General features: G+C 38.5%; 1 protein-coding gene across 1 annotated transcript; it reads right to left on the reverse strand.

The window, feature by feature from the left end:
• Nucleotides 1–938: 938 nt before the first annotated feature.
• Nucleotides 939–9,270, reverse strand: LOC140139073 (uncharacterized). The gene is made up of 2 exons (XM_072160854.1): nucleotides 6,340–9,270; nucleotides 939–2,233 (listed from the first exon to the last, which is right to left on the reverse strand). The coding sequence occupies exons 1-2, from the start codon at nucleotides 9,268–9,270 to the stop codon at nucleotides 1,790–1,792; spliced, it is 3,375 nt and encodes a 1,124-aa protein (XP_072016955.1). The 3' UTR covers nucleotides 939–1,789.
• Nucleotides 9,271–20,230: the final 10,960 nt, after the last annotated feature.

Raw genomic sequence — 20,230 nt, forward strand, 5'->3', positions numbered from 1 at the left:
TTTAAACTGCATTCCATCACCCGTTTTACACCTTCCGCGAAAACACAGGTAGACAAAAGAAGTTTACAACACAATACAGTTCCAACAGTTGTGCAAATAAAAGCCGCCTTACACCTAGAGAAGGTCGAGGAGGGTTAATTAATAGAATAATACAATAGAGATAATTCCGCAGGTAATCCCGTCGCATCTATTCATAGATGTACAAATGGATGAACAAAAGGACTATGTATGAATAGATGCGACAGGATTACCTCTATTGTGTATTATTATTCTATAGAGGTTATCCATGTTCTATAATAAGCTGCATGTCCTATCAACGACTGCTATACCTTGTTCAGGACATTTTAAAGAAGTACGGTACCTGCATGTGCAACCATGACTGTTTCAAAATAGCCCGCCAAAGTCATGCAGGTAACTCCGAGGTCGTGCATTGAATTAGTTTGAATGAGGAATACTACGGGAACCAGTGCCTTTTGTTAGAAGTCACACATGAGTGAAGTGGATAACCTCTATTAACCCTCGTCTTTGCATCTGCTCTAGGTGTTAGGCGGCTTTTATTTGCACAATCGGGTGCTCAAAACCCCAGGTTGGTGCTAGCGGGAAACCAAAGATGGCCGACCAAATCCTGACCATGACTTGGCTCGTTGGATTCGTCTATAGGCGATTTTGACCCGGCCTTATTTGCAACATCTTCCGACTCCGGAATACTGAACTTAGTGTTATTTTGATTCAGATTCAATTCTTATTTTATAAAATCATTTTGCTGCAATTTCAATTCAATTTTTCTCTGGTTTAAATCATATTTTGATTCAATTCCAATTCAATGCATTTGAATTAACTGCTAACCATTTTCAGTTCCAATTCATAGCATTTGAATTCAATTCAATTTGATTCAATTCCAATTCAATGCATTTGAATTAACTGCTAACCATTTTCAGTTCCAATTCATAGTATTTGAATTCAATTCATATTTTTGATCGTAGTGCATTTCTTATGTGTGTGAGACGAAATGTCGCGGTAGATTGCAATCTTGCTTGTGTTTAATGCATTTGAAAAGTCCGCCATATTTAAATTACGGTATGATACGTCATATGCACAACCTCTATTATGGTGAAGGAAAGCACTATAAGCATGAACATGAAAAAAATGGTCAAACTTGACCATGTTCAAATTGATATCTTCCTGTTGGATCTGATGTCTGTTATACTTTTTTTTTTCAGTTATCCCTGGCCCTGGTCACTCCCGCACCAATCCCCAGTTCTTAAACATGTTAGTGGTACTTTAGGGCCAATACGCTCCCTGGTCATAGTCTTTACTAATTACTCTAACCGCTTTTTAAGTTTTGCAGATTAATAGGTGTATTAAGTCCCCCTTAATCCCACAGGCTGTTTTTGACCCGATTTCTTGCTATTGTGGAAGGAAACACAATTGACACTTGATCATCATAATTATATCTTTGAACATGTTATGTGGCAGTTGGCATAGGTACATTAACATAATTAATTTTAAGGTTAGCAACTATTTTGAACGGTTGCGATTTGGTAGTTCACAGCATCAGCATGAAAGAATATGATTTGTAGAACGAACTTTTGCAAAACATCAAAGTGTTATTTTTCAATAATACATTGATTTAGATAATGAAAATCGATTTTTTTTTGGTTGCTTCTACCAACAATACCTAGTCTACGGTCCTTAATGCAATATCAATGTAAAGATAAGCACCACTCTCCTAGATCGACTTTGGGCTTGAGTCATCACGGCTAGTTTATTATTCTGCGTAAATATATCTCTAACACGGTATTTCACCCGATTCATAAAGCCCGCGTTCTGTTGTATCCTTACTTCCACCAGAGAATGTCATAGTTCTAGGTTTAACATACGCCACCTCTGACATGTCAGTCGACCTTGATCCATTCACTAACGACACCGTACGCGCACGGAATTCTGGGAGATATTCATTACCTCCACTTGTTCCATCTAAAGATCCCATGTTGCCATTCAGCTCATTGTCAATATTAATCAATGCATTGTTAATACTATTGGACGAACCAAATTGCGAAAGATCGTGGAAACTAGCCGACAGATTACCAGCAATGGGGAAATGAAGAAAGTTGCAACTTTGTGCGTTGGTGGGTTTGGTTAAGCTGCCCTGGTTACGCTTCATGGCGTGGATGGTGGAGCGAAGCTGGAGGAATTGCCGCATGAGAGACTGGTCTTGTTTCTTCAGTTCACCCTGTATTAATTAAATAGGAAACGAAACTTAATAATTTGTCAGAAGAAAGATTTAAAAAAAAAGGTGTAACTTAGAACCTTTTTTGTCCTGTATACAACACCCTAAGCAATGATAACATGGATATGGTTCTATAAGAACCTTAAAGATTTAAATATAGGCCAAGGTACTTTCTAATATATTAATTCAGGGACTTGTAACAAAGTTAAGAAAAGTGAAAAATAGTGTTAACCCTTTTTGGTTCTAAAATACAATTTTCGTGGCTAAAACCAATGGGGTTCTTTTGGAACCAAAAAAAGTTCTTAGCCAAGAAAATGGTCCTTGTAGAACCTTAAGCTTGAAGAACCTTGTAAGGAACCAATAAGAAAGAACCCTCAAATTGGTTTAAGTCAGAAAAGGGGTTCTTTAGCCAAGGATATGGGTGCCGTATACCATGCATACGGGACAATTAATTGTCTAACTTTCCAATATTAATTCAGGGGCTCGTAGTAAAGTTAAGAAAAATTAATCTTAGGTTAAGAAAATTACATCCTTGGCTAAATAACCCTTTTTCTGTTATACTTAAGATAATTATTTTGAGGGTGTATGCGCAGCTCCGAAAGACCACCTTTTACCGGTCACCGTCAGCTCCCAAAGACCCACCATCTCCGAAATCCGAGGAGCATAATTTTTTGTTGGGTCTCACTAAAAACAGCTAAAAACTGATGATTTGCCCTCCCCGGGCACTCATCTTGAACAAGTTTAAGGCACTTTTTGTGATACCTGTGAACATGGAATCTCTCGTCAGCACTTTTAAACTTCCATTTATCGGGAAGTAATATCACTGAGAAAACGATGCGTCATTTGCAATTTGATCCAAGTGTCTTACCTAATTCTGTTCTTTAAATAATATTATTACTCAGTTCAATATTATCAAGAAACCACTTGTTACCAGTGACATATCTAATCAATCCAATATTAGACTTCAGAAACATACAAAAATCATAATTATTTGTCAGTAAATTGTTGTCATTCTTGTGAAGACAGTCAATGCTTTTGTCACAATCACCAGAATGTCCGTTTTTCCAATTAATGATTAATCATTCGTAATGTGCTATTCCGTACAGTTAAAATCCACACATCTCCTATGGAAGACACGACTTTGATCAGTCCTACACAGGGAGTGTGGAAATGCAATTACCTGGATGGGTGAATCCATTTGACACCCCCTGTGTGGGAGATTCAGATCATGTCTTCCATAGGGGGTATAGGGATTTCAAATGGAACAGCCAGATGTCTCCCTACTAATTCACCTTTTCATGACATACTATTTCCCCTCTAACATGATACATGATGATGTATTTTAACTGAACATGCTGAATCACAATGCAAAGAATACAACCAAAATGTAATTTTTACACAATTCCAAATTGTATGAACTAAGTAACAAAACAACTAAAACCCGTGATTTAAAAATAAATGATGCATATCAATGGCGTAACCATGCAGTGGGAGGGATTATGCCCCCTCCCACTTTTTAGATTTTCGAGGACCGCACTGGCCACAAAAAATTGGGGTCAACAATTCACAACTTCCGTCGGCAAAAAATATTTCCGTCGCTACATTTACAAGTTTGCCTCCCGGTTACGAAAACCTGGCTACCCACTGATGCCCATATTTTAAATCTATGTATGAGACAAATGCATCGATATGGATACAAACATGCCTAGTATGTTGAATAGAGTTTGTGGCATTTATCGTGAAATATGTGCATAATAAATTTTACGGGATTCCCTCAGTGGTTATTTCGCGTCATGCACCAACTATATATGAAATCCATACACCCCCTATGGAAGACATGACCTTAATCTCCGACACAGGGAGTGTGAATTTCAAATGGGGTTACCTGAATGGGGTGACTACATCTCCCAGGCTACACCTATACCATGTATACCTTGGAGATTGGAGATTAAGAATATGTCTTCCATAGGGGGTAGAGCTGGGGGTGTATTAATTTCAACTTGAATAGTCCAATCACGCTGACGCCAGTGTCTAGGATGTGTCAGTTATCTCCTGTCCAAGCAGGTGTCGAACGCACACTGACATTCTCAATTTGATCAGATCTTGTGAAATTTCAGTATACAGCCGTACTGTCGGGAAGTGTCATTTTTGAGTACTTAAAAACTGCGGCAACGAATTATAACAGAATACCGTAAAAACTCGATAGTTAACATATGCTTACTATCGAGCGTGTTTGAAAACATGAAATTGTACCAAACTCCGGCGCTTTTCCAACTGAGCTAATGAGGTTGAGACACATATTTGTGAGTTTACTTGTTCGTATATAACTATGTGTATCGATGGATTGCTCAAAACCCTTGACACCTTTGTGAATGGGGCTCTTCATGTTCATATGTTTGCATGTTTTAAGGGGGTACTACACCCCTGCCCAATTTTGTGCCTATTTTTGCATTTTTCTCAAAAATTACAGCGCATTGGGGACAAGTAAGATATGTATATTATAGGGGCAAGGACTAAAACTACTGCACTGGAAATTTTATTTCAGCACATACAACAGTTGTGGAGTTACAGTAAAAAATGAGGGAAAACCAATATTTGATCAATAAATCAATAACTACTTGCTTTGAGTTGCTGAATTTACAGTACAGTAGTTGTAGTCCTTGCCCCTATAATATGCATATCTTACTTGTCACCAATGTGCTATAATATTTGAGAAAAATGCAAAAATAGGCACAAAATTGGCCAGGGGTGTAGTACCCCCTTAAAAGCGCTCGATAGTAAACACATCTGAGTAAGACATGTCTTTTTAATTCTGAATACTGACCGTTCATGTACAGGGTGTCCCAAAGTTGATTAAATATATTTTGGTATGTAAAGAAACCTTTAATCGTTAGCTTTAATAAACCAAAACAATTATTTCAATCGGCTCACAACTTTTGAAGATATGCTCTTTTGAATAAAAGTACCCGTTTTTCACTCTGTCCACGGATAGCAAACAGAGTGGTTAGAATGGCTCATGATGTGGAGTTGCCTGCACGATCACCAGACCTCACACCACCTTTTTTGCTTTGTGGCAAAATCCAAGATCTTCGCAAACGTATTACTGAATGCATTCGCAAGTATCCGGCGTACAAGGATGGTACGCAACGCAATTGATGCAATGTGGACCAGGGCTGAAACATGTATTCGCCAAGGAGGCAACCAGGTAGAGGGCAATGCAGCACAATAAATTCAATTCAGAAGAACCAAAGACAAACCAAACAGCCTTTTAGGGCTACCTTTTATCCTAAAAAAGAAATGACTTATGATGTAAATAAAAAAAAGAAACAACAAAGGAAGAAACATAATAAAACAAAAAGGCATAAATAACCAAGAAAAAATAAGTAATTGCAAGTAAAGCAAAAGAAGTCCCGTTCGGCATCCATTTTACCCATAAATTAATGACACTATTAACAAAATCCATTGCCCATAAACCCGCCGGTAAAGCCCATTCCATAAATAAATTTATTTTATAAAGTTATCATTGAGGAATATTTGATATTCATGCATGGTATGTGTGCTCCTTTTCAATCTTTGAAGTAGCCAAACCTTCTTCGTGGACAGAGTGAGAAACGGGTACAGTTCTTTAAAAGAGCATCTCTTCAAAAGTTGTGAACCGATTGATATAATTGTTTTGGTTTACTCAAGCTAACGACTCAAGGTTTCTTTACATACCAAAATATATTTGATTAAGTTACCAGAAATAGGAGTAAAAGAGGGCGCAATGAGGGGCCTCTTTTTTTTGGGGGACACCCTGTATTATGATAATTTGAAAATCACAACTCATTTTTAACCTATTTCACAAGTCAATTGATGGTTCATTCTAAGGTGCTTGATGCTTTGGTTTCATAGCAAATCTAATACCTAAATTCTCGAATGCAAGTTCATACGTGCTGGTGATAAACAATTTCTAAAAGTTTAAACTTGTTATCAAACCTGGATACGTGTGCTACAAGCCGCATAATATCACATAATTAAACAATAAATAATTTGCAAGTTGTATTGTGAATAATAGTCTACCATATATACTTGACTCAGTTGAAAATAACTCCTCAAAGAAGTCTACTTACAATTTCATTCCGTATCCATTCTAGATTGGCCGTCATCCTCTTTGATCTCTCCTTCCATTCTCTGTCATCCTCACTATCCTCTCTCCTCCTGGAATACGCCCGACGTCTCCAATCTAACTCCATGGTCATCCCATCTACCGACGACTTATCGTCGGTATCACTTTTCTCCTCACTCATCGACAAAGATGACCTGCTCTCCGTCGTCGTGTCCGATTCATCAGATGTTGAGTCTGTCTTTTCACTTTCTTCCATTTTGTCGGTACTGTCGTACGTCTTATCGTCGGTTGTTGTATCGTAAGTCTTGTCGTCGGTTGTATCGTAAGTCTTATCGTCGGTTGTATCGTAAGTCTTTTCGTCGGTAGTGTCATATATTTTGTAGCTTGAGTCTGTTTTAACACTGCTGTCGTCAGTTTTGTCGCTCTCCCTTGATTTGTCATTGTCGGTGTCACTCGATTTGTCGAGTTCATCCCCTGTCCCCTCTAAATGTATATATTTTTGGGGATGCTTATCACAAATGTTATCTGTTTTAGTTTTATCTGGATAAATTTCACCAAGTTCGTCACTCACAACTTCTTTGTCACCTGATTTTGTGGCTGTGTGAAAGTATACAAATCCATTCGGAATTATCATCGCATCCTTGAATTCTTTTTCTTTGCTATGATTTGTTATTTTATTTGGACTCAAAGGCAACTCATCATCTGCATTGCTTTTGATAATTGGCCTATTTGTCATAACATTAACGTCTCCAGATGTACCATCTTTCTTACTATGTCCAGAATCCACATCATTCATACCACCTGCATGATCTTCAATCTGCTTTCTATCAGCGATGGTGTCACTGGATTGTTGCACATATCTACTGGAAGATGATTCTGAGCTTTGTACACTCGTGTCTGATACCGTCTCTTCTTTTCTTATGTTATCATATTTGCCCTTTTCATCGTTATTTCCTTCATTTTTCTCTCGCAAACTTTTAAACAATTCAACTCCTTTTGAATACCTGTTAGAGCGATTCTTTGACGACGACTTCTCTGATTGTTTCGACAATTCTTCCTGTGAAGACTCTTTGGACGTGTCTCTGATGTTGATCTTAGCATGTGCATCTCTTGTCTTTTTGGAATGGAATACTTTTCGTCTCGTGTTCCTCTCTGGTTTTGCTTTACACGTTTCACTCGTAGATTGCGACTTATCCGTTACTTCTTTGTTTTTCCGAGCTTTCACTGATTTCTTGATGTGTTCGCCAGCTTCTTTAAAGCGCTTGAAACTGCTGTCACCTTTCTTTGGTTTCAAAGGAATAGATGGCTTATCATTTAGAGGTTGAAGGTCAGATTTCACCTTCTTTCTCAACTTGTTAGATGTTCTGGTATTTGAGACACCTTTTGGTTTTGTCGTTGGTATGTGCGGTTTTGATATAACACTCTCTTCAGCATTCCTATGTCGCGTATCAATGCTGGAATCAATGCTGGTGCTTAATTTGTGCAACGTATGGTGGTTTACTTTCGACGTAGTATCGCCACTCCATTGTTGGCAAATATTATTACAGATTACCGAACTAGCTTTCGACACTCTTTCACCTTCATCACCACCTCGTTGCACATATTCATCGTAATTTGCTTTAAATCCTCTTGGCAACGTATTATTCCTACTAAAACCACCTTTAATGTCAATAGTAGGGTGTTCTGCGGAATGTCGCTTCTCCAATTCCTCTGGGATAGTGGTAAGATCACTAGATAAACGTCGTGCTAGCTGAAGGGAGCTGGTGCGTCGATGTGTCCGTAAGAATACATGATCTTTTGAAATGTGTGGAGTATGTGACAGATGAGAGGAAACAAGATCAGGCGCAGAAGCTCTAACATTGACGTCTAAACTCATTTTGCCTAATGGATATGTCTTCTGCATCTGTCCCGGTAAACATGGTAAACTCCTATTTTGTTGTGTAGCCAAATATGGCTTATCAACAGAAGAGCCTTCAGATGCTTTGTCCACGTACACAAATATCTTAGGTGAGAGATGTGAATTAGTATCATGCCTAGACAAGTTTGCGTTATCTACTGAAGAGCCATCCCATATATTATCTATTCCTGCCATTGTCAATGATGATTGTATTGGTACACCCAACTCAATCTGCTGATCACTCTTTCTTTCCCTACGATCCAAGTCCAAACTTTCTTCAGGTTTAGTTGAGATACTCCTTGGGTTATCACAATCCGTACTAACACTATCGTGAGAGTGGCTTGCTCTCATCAACGCCTTTGTAGCTAGTGTTGTATCATGAATAATTTTAGTTCTAATCTCTATATTAGGAGCTGATTCAACATTCTTGTCGTCGCTATTGTCTGATTTAATCACACCAGGTGTAGGCTTTACGCAGCTGATTTCAGTGTCAGAACTAACACATTTTTCTCTCTTGTACTTCGTATTCTCTGATGCCGGCACAGTGGCTACACCCACACGTATTTCCCCTGCAAGTTCACCATTGCTGTGGTTAAGCCTATCCCGTGTGTTATCCGCAGTATCTGGCGATGACAATGACGTCTGATCTCTTACAATCTTCTCCGCACCTTTGCCCGGAACTTTGCTTACCACCTTTGCCGGACATTGTGTTAAACTTATTTGTTCCGTTTGTTGTTGACAAGCTATCTTAGCACATTTTCCCAGATTGTTATTAATAAAATACTCCTCCGCAGAGATCCCCGGTTTTTGACATTTGACGACTGTCTTGGTGTTTGCAGTGCTCACAGGGATCTTGGTGTTTCCAGGGCTCTCGGAGCTAGGGGTCCTAGTGTTTCCAGGGTTCTTGGAGCCAGGGGTTCTGTTCATCCACTCGTCCGCCGAGACTTTTGGACGTTGACATTTGACAGTTCTCCGGGATGTTGTTGCAGTTGTGTTACGTTTATTCCTCTTACGTTTTTGTCCTGGTTCATCAGACATGTTGATATATTTGTTATTTATGCACACACACAGTACACGACAGGTCAGATTATAACAAATTATCCACTAAAACTTTTAAGAGTTGCAGAAACATGTTGGTCAATTTACGCACAATACAGTCAACTAATCACAATGCAGTTCCTCTTCAGATAATCACAGTTGATGTTGTTAATGCAAATCAGTTATTTGCGCAAATTCCTTGAAACAATAAGAATTGAGTAGTATTGATGGTGTAGCTGATCTACAGATAGAAGAATTTAGTTGATATGATGGTAGAATATTATGGTGAGCATTTCACACCATAGAACACAGCAAACTGTTCTCGTATACAAGACGTATCTAACGCTGTAAGGAGAAAGCAACGCGTGTAAGCTACTCCCGGTTTTCGTCTCAAAACTTGTAAAACTGCTTGTAGAAACTTGCAGTTACCCGCTCAACTTAATTTCCTTGCCAAATAAAGTTACACACATGAACAGCAGACTAACTTGCTCACTTGTAGAGGTAAAATGTATTTTGAACTTGTAGCACTGATCGGGCTTCTTCTAGTCATGCTCAGTGACTCGACTCCTTTTCCTCCCTGTCGGAGATTTTCCAAGCGACCTCTCATTAATATTTTCTATGCTTTTATACTGTACACGACCAGATATGACTCTTCTTCAGATAAAAAAAACATTGTTTAGACTCGCTGAAGCAATTACTGAAATGATAATAATAGGCATTTGTTGTGCAAGTTTGAAAGTAGATTTGAAAAGATTGTTATGGCAAGTACAGAATTGAGATCAAAACATATATGAACGTAAATTATGCTTAAAATATGTGTTAATGCCACAATGTGCGATCTTATAATATCAATTTGCCTAATTGTTTTCAAACCTGATTTTTTGACATATTTTTAATGTTGACGCATGTCCTAACTTACACCTAATTGGAACCAACCAAATCCATTGTGTTTTTAGGACAATAGAGCAAGTTTGAATTTAATCACCCATAGAACACCACAGTTATAGTGGTTAAGGAAGCGAGTTGAATTTGGCTTAAAATGACCAGAAAACTTTCCTGACAGTTGTTACAAATAATATTTTTAAATATTTGGCAGAGAATAACCATACTAACATTTGATCGAAATCGTACATTAAGGCTTTAAGGTTAGCAACTATTTTATTTTTAAACAGTTGCGATTTGGTAGATCTTGCGAATGGTAGTGAGCTTTGGCAAAAATTGCATTAATCATTTCATAGCGAGTGTGTAGAAGAATTCAAATATCACAGATATACTTTTGTAGGTCATGAGGTTCTTGAGTTATGTTGTAAAGAGGGCTGAAACAACAACACTTTTGTAAACATGGTAAAACGGACATAACTCATTAACAACAATAAATGAAGCAAGTTTTCAAAGTATATGATTTGTAGAATGATTTGTAGAAAAATTTGTAGAATTTTGCAAAACATCAAAGTGTTCTTTGTCAATAATATAATTGATTTAGATAATGAAAATCGTCTACCCTTAGAGGATCGGCTAAACGTAAAAGTCATGTTTATGTCATGTGGATGCAGTATAATAATGCAGGAAATGACCTAAATATGAAATACGAATTATGTCTGTGCTCATTTGAAAGTATATTTTTCATGTGCATTTGAAATATTCGCCACACCGAATAGGTCCATTTTCCTGCAGATTGGTTGGTTCTCGGATGACACTAGTTTTCGAGGCCATAGTAAAAGAGACATATCTAAAGTAGGATAATATCATAAACCGTAAATAATGTCAATATGTTTTTAATATTACTGTTGACTGCAATCTGCACCAGTAACATAAAGTTTTTAATATGACCCGATACTTTCAAAAGCCTGTGACAAAAAGTTACCAAATGATTTTCGGCGAAAAATAACTAAACAAGTTTGTACTTAATTGAATAAAATTCTTTTAGGAATTTGACATTTAATATTTTAATTGAGAGTTTTTGGTGTGTTATTTCTCTATAACAATTTTCATTGGCCTGCATTTGATTTGTCTTGGATATCCGAGATCACTTCAAGAGTTTAATATGGTATAGCCTATTACACCTTTCACATTACATTTGGTAACTGCTTAACTTAAAGGCCCATTCAGTGATCACAGCGTACGTGTAACAAAGTTAAGTGTTTATAAATTGCCTAAAATTGAAGGATAAGTCATTCAAATTGTCATCAGGTATTTTTGAAATGAAAAAAAAAACCCGAAGAAAACAGCAGTATTGACAAAGTTGAAAGCCCCATTCAAATATTTGTAGCTAATGTCAGATTCGTGTAAAACATCTTTTATTGTCTTTACGCGACTTTCAGCTTAATCGGGATCGCTAGCAGGCTATGACAGAACAAAGGTGCCCAAACCGGAATTTTGATGATTTTTACGATCCGCCCGAAGAGCAAATCACTGAATGGTCATTTAAGTTAAGAAAAAATAAAATTTAAATAAACTTAAAAATAAACTAAATAAATTTCAATCTCAAGGGCCGGTGGATTAATACTAGGCATATTTTTACGTTACCTTTTTAATTCTAATAATACTTTCATTAAAATTCCAAATAGGGCAATGACACTGGGAAATGTGGAAACTTTTGACAACTTCTTTTGGAGACCTGTCCTTTATACGCTCGTGCTACACAGTGGAGGTTAAAGCATTATGAGCGCTGATTATAAATCCCGTATTAATTATCCCGGAAGCAATTAAGTATCTATCTATTAACGTCCAAGTTCATTGAGGGACAACATCCGGGAATGCTACTGCTGTCAGTTAACTTAAATTCTTTAGTCGAGTAAAACAAAATGGTAATACTTTAAGTTCAATTCGCTACTTGCACGGTTCCGCCATTATGCACTATGTGCGGGAGAGCCTCGAACTGGCAGCATACATGAATGGGAATTGAACTAGTCATAACGTTCTGTGTAAGGTTACATAATTCTTCCTTTCATGTATGCTGCCAGTTCGAGGCTCTCCCCGCACATAGTGCATAATGGCGGAACCGTGCAAGTAGCGAATACTGCCTCTGCCTGACAAAATTAAGTTAAATGAAGTGATGCAAAACAAATCAAAATTATACTGATTTACATACAACTCACACTAATTATAGGGATACTAAAAGACCACAGAATTTAAAAACAATATTATATAGCGAGAAACATAATTATATGGAGATGGGTTGGTGGACCTTTTTTGTAGGCCTCCCTAAGGTCACTTGCAATCAGGTTAAATAAGTCATGATAATGTTATTTTGCTTCACTCACTAGGATCCACAACATGCTCATCTATCAGGACAAAGTTTTTTAACCCCATACATTTGTACATTCATTGAATGACCTTTGAAAATTTGGGTACAAAAACTCATACTCTGCAACTTAAGGTCAAATTTTGCTCTATGATTGTTTAATTGAGGTTATTGAAGTATGCCATTGGGATGAGGCTATTGTGGTCCATAGTGACTATTTTGGGCAGTCATCAAGGTGAAACAATTATTGTTCTTGACGGAGGTTAGTACGCTCTCGCGTAAAAATTGAGTTAGCTTGAAATTCCCCTGGACAAGGAACTTACTGCCAATTGTCTCGATGTAACCCGTATGAAACTCGGGGAGCTAATCCGAATCCTGGATTATCAACTTGATTATTAACCTAATCAACTTATTTATGGCCTTATAACATTTGACAGGATGGCCTTTTAAATGCCAATTCAGTGATCCAAGCGATTTGTAAACAATTAAAATTGTTTATAAATTGCCTAAAAGCGAAGAATAAGTCATTCAAACTGTCATTAGGTATTTTTGCAATGAAAATTTTGGCAAAAAACGAGGAAAACAGCAGTTTTGACAAGTTGAAGCCCCATTAGCTCCCATTCCAATACATGTAGCTAATTTCTCTACTTAAGTATCAAAATTACAGAATCATGTAAAATGTCTCTTTTTGTCTTTAATACGTGCCTTTCTTTTTTAACTTTAGCAGGCTATGTTAGCACATCTATGACAATAACAAAGGTGCCAAAAACCTGACGTTTTGATGATTTTTACGATCCGCCGGATTTGCAAATCACTTATACGGAATGGGTGCAATTATGATAATGGCATGTGTTAGTATTCCATTCTGCAAGGATAATCATGGTAATTGGCAGAACTAACGAAAGTATGATGACTCGAGAATGGATCATGTATTTGAAGACTTATGGGTGCAAATTAATATGTTAATGTTCCTAATAGGCCCTACTATTTAATTAATTGCGACTGATGATTATTTGCGCAGTATTTCCATGTATCTAATTTGGCGGAATTACTTCATTACGCTAATCAGCTGGTATGCATGTACTATTACCGGAACTAAAACCATTTACGAAGGGTCGAATTGTGTTGGAGTTCAACCCGGGAGTTCAACCAACGGTTTATACGGTGCTTGCTTTGTCACTTTGCATGGCAAGGTACGAGCATTTTTTCGAAGATCTGTTACATATCATTTTAATCACGTGTGAATGCAAGAGTCAAAGTTGGCTCCTTTTTCCTTTCATCTTCAGTCATGACTAAAGTCTGAAGTTACTGCATCTCAGTTTGCACTCAGCCATGTTTTATGAAAATATAGCCAATGTAATTTGCAAGTAAAGAGTCTAAGGCTGACCACTCGGGCCATGCTTACGTCAGCTACTACGTCGATCGTGCTATTCTCCTGACGGTGGCGCGTAATTCACGAATCACGACCGACGTATCCTTTATATAATAGTGGCGTATTAAGCTTGTCTACAATTCGAGGCTTATTTTAATAGAAGTACCATGATATGTGTCGATAGTTTTGCGCTCACCAAATTGCCATTTACGCCCCCAAAATGGCAAAGGCACCAAAAGCCCCCCTTTTTTTACCCAAAAAGTCCCATTTGCGAGCGTAGCGAGCGAAAAAATAGAGGTTTTTATGCCTAGTCCAAAAAGGTCCAAATTTTGAAAAAAAGGTCCACTTTTTCAAAATCAGCACCCCTAAATAAATCCTGGCTACGGGCCTGGTCGTAGGTTAAACCTTACGTCCCAATGGTGCACTCGACAACGAGTCTTAGTACATAATAGGGTGGCGCGTTTAAACATGGCCTATCTCATGTTCAGCATTATACGTGAAGGCAACAGTGTGTAATTACTTTGTGTATAGACAAGGTGACAGCCTCCACAGTTCAGGTTGAATCATGGAAATTGGTTAAGTTTGTCAGATTTTACAGCGATTTTAGTGAATTGCAATACCGGGAGTAACTACTGCGTGCTGTAGGGTTTTATATAGGGATATGATTTTATGTAAACAATGGCAGGCAAAAAAAGGTAAACAAGCTGAGCGTAATCGGGTAATTGAGTTACGTATGAAAGGCTACAGTATTACTGAAGTGGCTAAAAGCTAAAAATCATTCAAAATCGTGGGTAAAGAACATTTTGCGCGAAGCGACATTGGCCAACTTTGAAGAATAAAATACGCCAAAAGTAAAAATCAAGATTTTTAACATGACAGCCTCCACAGTGCCAGTTGAATCATGAAAATTTGTGAAGTTTTTCAGATTTTACAGCCATTTTAGTGAATTGTGATAAGTTTATAAGCAGGTAAACAAAATCTAAATGAAATTATTGTGTTTTGATGGTTATTATTGTTTATTATTGTTTACAATATAAAAAATAAAAAATGGTGGGCCATGTTTGAACGCACCACAATTGGAGTAAACAATTTCTGTCATATTTCCGAGCAAAACTAATTACTGAATCACTAAGCCCAATCAATCAGCGTTAAATAACAGTTTGCAATAATTGGTCATAGAAATATAAATACATTGAAAAGTTTTTAATCAAAAACATTATTATTTAGTCATTTCCCCCGGGAGTCATTTGCTCGATGGCTCAATCGATCCAGCACAGGGGTGTACTGGGTCCAGCGAGTCAAGGGAGCAGCAAAATTCAAAAATTGCTCCACTGGAATGACTTTACAAATGCGCGCAAAGCGCTATTTCTGCGAATTTGATAATGTTCTATCAAATGTGACGTTGGATTTGAACAATTTTCACAGCTAATGTCAAATCGGTGGCTGAGATTCATTGGGCGAAAATAACAGAGGCATTGGGTGACGAGGTCCAAGAAAAGGTTTAATTGTTAAGGAAATTCGTCATGGCCTATCGATAGGAATATGATGACGTCTACTAGAGTTTGTTTCTGCGTGTGAGGACTATTTTGAACGTTTTCAACGTTTCGGTACCAGCGTTTGAAATAAGGAAAATTTGGTTCACATAATACGTCCAGCGCCCTGAGTACACTTTCATTTTAGTTTCCCATCAAGTTTTCAACCCAGGTTTACCATTTTCTCGAAAATTGGTGAGGACCCTTGGAATTTTAAAGGCAAGGTTCCGGGGTCGGACCCTTGAAAATTGGTGAGGACCCTTGAAATTTCAAAGGCAAGGGTCCGGAGGACACTTGGATTTTTTTTTCTTATTTCAAGGCCTGTTCGGTACACCCTATAAAGCAACTAAATCATGTGACATCTTACATCAGCAAGATATGATACGCAGCATCGGGGCAGGGAGGCGCGGGTTACGCTTCGTTATTCCGGAGGACAGTTATTCCGAAGGTTCGTTATTCAGATGGTTTGTTATTCCGAAGGGTCGTTACTCGTCAGTGTCATTATTTCGATTTTACAACAACGTTCGTTATTCCTAAGGGTCATTTCGGAGTAATGACGCTTCATAGTAAGTTGACCCCTCGGAATAACGAACTTTGTTGTAAATTCGGAGTAATAACGAGCCTTCGGAGTAATGAAATTTCGGAATTACGACCGTTGGGAATGATAGGTTTCATTATCATTGAGGTATTATAATAGGACTTTTTATTTTTTTGGAGAAGAGCAGGTAGGGCAACTACTTGATTATATTTCTACATGTTCATACTACATACTCTGAAAATTTTAGAAAATTCGCACGGGCCAGTTTTTTTTAAATCACATTTTTGTTCCTAAAATGGGGGTTATAGCGCCCTCAACGGGCACTCTCTCCATATGGCTACATGTAAAGACCAGTTATAGACAAATGGCCATGGCCCTAAAATAAAACGGCCTCGTTCAATTTTCCTCAAATTGTGCATATGATGTAGATTTAACATCTGGAATGTAATGCAGGAGGCCGGGGCAGGAGGTGTCGTTGCTGCTCTTCTAAATTCATCTTTAAAATGTCCGCCCCAGACCGTATTGAGGTGTGGTCCTTCGGAATAAAGCAGAGCCGCTGCAAACGCGAACGTCGGCATTTGATGTATTTCTTAATATAAAATATCACAGTATTGAAATTGGCTCCGAAAGTTCAATTTATCTTGCCTTGTCAGCAGTCTTCGGTAAATTCAAAATGTTTGTTTCATTTGATTGATCTGTCAGCAGAATTGGAAACATCTTATTATGACTCACTCACGATGAACTTCATTATGTGTCAGAATTAGTAACTTTTAGGCGTGATTATATAGCGTTGACTCACGTTGAAAATGATTTTTACACCTTTCAATGACTATTAATGGATGACAGATAAAATCATGTTAAGTGAGTTTATTTGATAATAACACGTGCTTAAAATACAAGCCTTGGCACAATCTGTTAAAATTATATTTTGAACTTCACCTAACTCACCAATGTTATAGTCTGGGCAAGCGTGCTTTTCGCAAGTGAGGCTGAGTGTTGGTAACACTAACAGACCCGGATATGGTACCCCTTCTCTTTTCGACAAGGCCTGTACCGCCTGTAACTTTCTACGTGCTCTGGTTTGACTCGTTTGATACATGGATGATGCCGGGGGATGATGGATCCGCTATTTACACGTGATCCTTCGATCCCATGTCACCACATTATACATTTTATACGTGGATCTGCCTGTTTGTTATTGGTATTACTCTCTGCCCCTCCCACCCCAGGCTGTGGATGCATCATCTGGCTGTGGATGCATCCTCCGGCTGTCTATGCACCTTCCAGCTGTGGCACCCACAGGCTGTTTAAAGGCTGTGCATGGATCCACGCCGGAATCCACCCATAGGCTGTGGGATTCATCTACATGCTGTGCATGGATCCACGCTGTGGATGCACCCACAGGCTGTGGATTCATCCACAGACTGTGTATGGATCCACGCTGCACAGTGTCATCGCCCCTATATCTTCATGGCAGAAATCGCAATGGTAGGTTGAATCCACAGCCACGCATGGCCATTTTGTTCCGACCTGTTTAATAGTTTTGAGACGCACAATGGGCTGAGGGACATCCGACTAAGTGAGCATGGTATACGCCATGAGGTCATCTGCTTTTAGACTGCCTCCACGAGTGACCTACGCTGCGCTATAGTTCAGCACATATAAAATCAGAATTTTTGTCAGTTTTTGAGCTCAATACGCACGGTTGTTTCTCAATACGCAAGCTAACGACTATCATATCCTTTCAACACATATGTTCAAGTGCAAGCAAAAAATATGGCTTCTTTAGAATAAAACACTTACGGGAGATATTCATCATTTTCTACCCCGGTATCCAACGATTTATCGTCTGAATATCAAATCGTGCATAGCATACGTGTATCGATCCCGGGTATTGATTTTAGTGTCTCTGCTGTACAAAGTAATTATTAACGAGGCGATGTCGGTGTGCGCTGTGGATGCACCCTCAGGCTGTGGATGCACCAGAACCATTAGTCTGTGGATGTACCCTCAGGTGGTGGATGCACCCTGCGATATGATGGCTCGCGCAGTCAAGTTAGCTCAATTGATAAGGCGTTGGACTATGGTGCGGGGTGTTGCGGGTTCGAACCCAGACGATGGTATACGCTCTCGTTGTAAAATTGAATTAGCATCAAGGAACTTACTGCTAATTGTCTCGTTGTAACCCAGAGGATGATTTAAGGAAGCCCCGTCATGCACTGTAAAAGTGTTATCACGCGAGTTTCAACTGCCACTTAACTTCTCAAATCCCATTGAAGTCTGTGCAAAAGATGTTGTTTTAGAATTGCCCGTGTGTCATTATTACTTGGTCGATTTCAGATCTAAAGTGATGTATGCATGAAGGATAATTCACACCTTCTGTAGATAACATAAAATGTGAAATCGACTGACATTTTGAATGTGTTTTTATTGTAAATATATCAGTCCAAATTCAAATTTATCCACACACGTTTATGCAGTGGTCCCGGGCAGTGGTGTCATGTTCACTCACACAGCTGCTAACCGCAAGTTGACCCCAGTGGAGTGCTGGGAAGTGCTTAAATCATCCTCTGGTTGTAACCAGTGCGGAGAGTTGATCCTGGCTGCGATGGTCAATTGTGGAATGTCTAGGACGTGCGCCTCTAAGTATCAACGTCCCTGAGTTGTTATTAAAATGGTTTATGGCATGATGTGCGGTCGTAGTGGTCAGCGACAACATGTGAAGTGTGCTGAGGCTTGTGAATCAACGTCTAGGCGTTGTGCCAGTGCGTAGCGCACTAAAAATCATTGCGGTTTTTTGTTGCTATAAATATAGGCGTTTAACAAAATCCTGTATGCGTGCAATATTTAAAGCTGTGTGATTATAGCCTGTAATAATGTGTGTTTATCTGCGTACAGGAGGGAGAAATGAACGGATATATGGGGGAACAGTTGTCACCTGGAGCAACTTCCTCCTACGTTCTGGTTTAACCAATATTAGCAGTTATACGCAAAAATAACCAGCTTCAAACTTTTATTAATTACACACACCCCTACCCATCCCACACACACACACCCCTCTCCTTACACATACAACCCCCCAAACAAACAAACAATAAAACACACTAAGTGCGGGGTGCGTGCAGATACTTGGAAGTCGATAATTGTAAACATAAAATAAACTTTTCAAAGATTTTCAAGAATTATATTGAAAAGGTTTCCTTAATTAAAAGAAATTAATGAACCAAAAGGCTTATCTCACCAACCTTAAAGAAGTTGAGATTTTAACATATCAGAAATCTGGACTACATACTGTTTGTGTTGTAACAAACATGATATTAACTTTCTTGCAGACGGTTCGTTTGATACAATCTGCAATTTCGGCTGTCGTTCGTTACGTAATTCGCAAATTCAGTGTCCGAGTCAACTACAATATTATGGATATAAAGCTTCTTTTTTTCATATATATTTAGTACCATGAATTGAAATTTGTGGCAAAAGTAAGTGGAATCTTTTGGCAAAAGTGTAAAAATTTGTGGCAAAAGTATAGAAATGTGTGGCAAAAATAAAATAGTGTTGGAAAAAATAACAACTGTTGGAAAAAAGTGGCACATGTCGTACACCGTACAGTGGCGTAGCCAGTGGACGTTTTCGGAGGGAACATTAAAAGGGTGGGGGATGGCCAAAATGTTCTCAAAAGTACAAAAAAGACATAGAAGTCTTAAATATCAGGGCGGCCAGCATCACACAGGGGGCAAGAGGGAATTTCACAAGGGGGAGCTGCTTCCTTTGCCCAACCCCCTCCCCATGGCTACGCCACTGGTTTTACCAGTTTCAAGATTTTTTTTGTCTCCAGACGAATTAATTCTTTCTACCCCGTTATTCTATCTCCGCCTGTTCCTCAGGGTAATTTAATCAACAAGGTAATGGTAGGCCTAATAAGGGAAATAATTATGTTCCTAGTTAAATTAGATACGCCGATATGAGGTATGTCTTTGGTAATCCAGACAACAGATCGCCAAAGACAGGCTTACGTCTTTCAACATAACGATTCACCAGGCCTATAGTATTAATTATTATCAATGGGCTATTCCAGTTGAAATCCACACTACCCCTGTGGAAGATTTTGGAAATGTGTTCCATAGGGGAGAATGTTTTCAAATGTAATTGGTCAGGGTTAATCATGTTGAAACTCATACTCCCTCTGTATTAAGGCTTTACCTTCAACTGGGACTGGAGTGAGTATTTCAAATGGAAGTTACCCAATTGTCTATTCTATTCAAAACTCATACTCC

This window comes from Amphiura filiformis, chromosome 18 (assembly GCF_039555335.1).
Source record: "Amphiura filiformis chromosome 18, Afil_fr2py, whole genome shotgun sequence".
In the NCBI taxonomy this organism is placed as follows: domain Eukaryota; kingdom Metazoa; phylum Echinodermata; class Ophiuroidea; order Amphilepidida; family Amphiuridae; genus Amphiura; species Amphiura filiformis.

Excerpts from the sequence above, each read along its gene's own strand:
- LOC140139073 (XM_072160854.1), bottom strand. The coding sequence starts at position 9,270 with ATGTCTGATGAACCAGGACAAAAACGTAAGAGGAATAAACGTAACACA. Across the intron at positions 2,234-6,339 it reads AATGGATACGGAATGAAATT|GGTGAACTGAAGAAACAAGA; the intron begins GTAAGTAGACTT and ends TAATTAATACAG.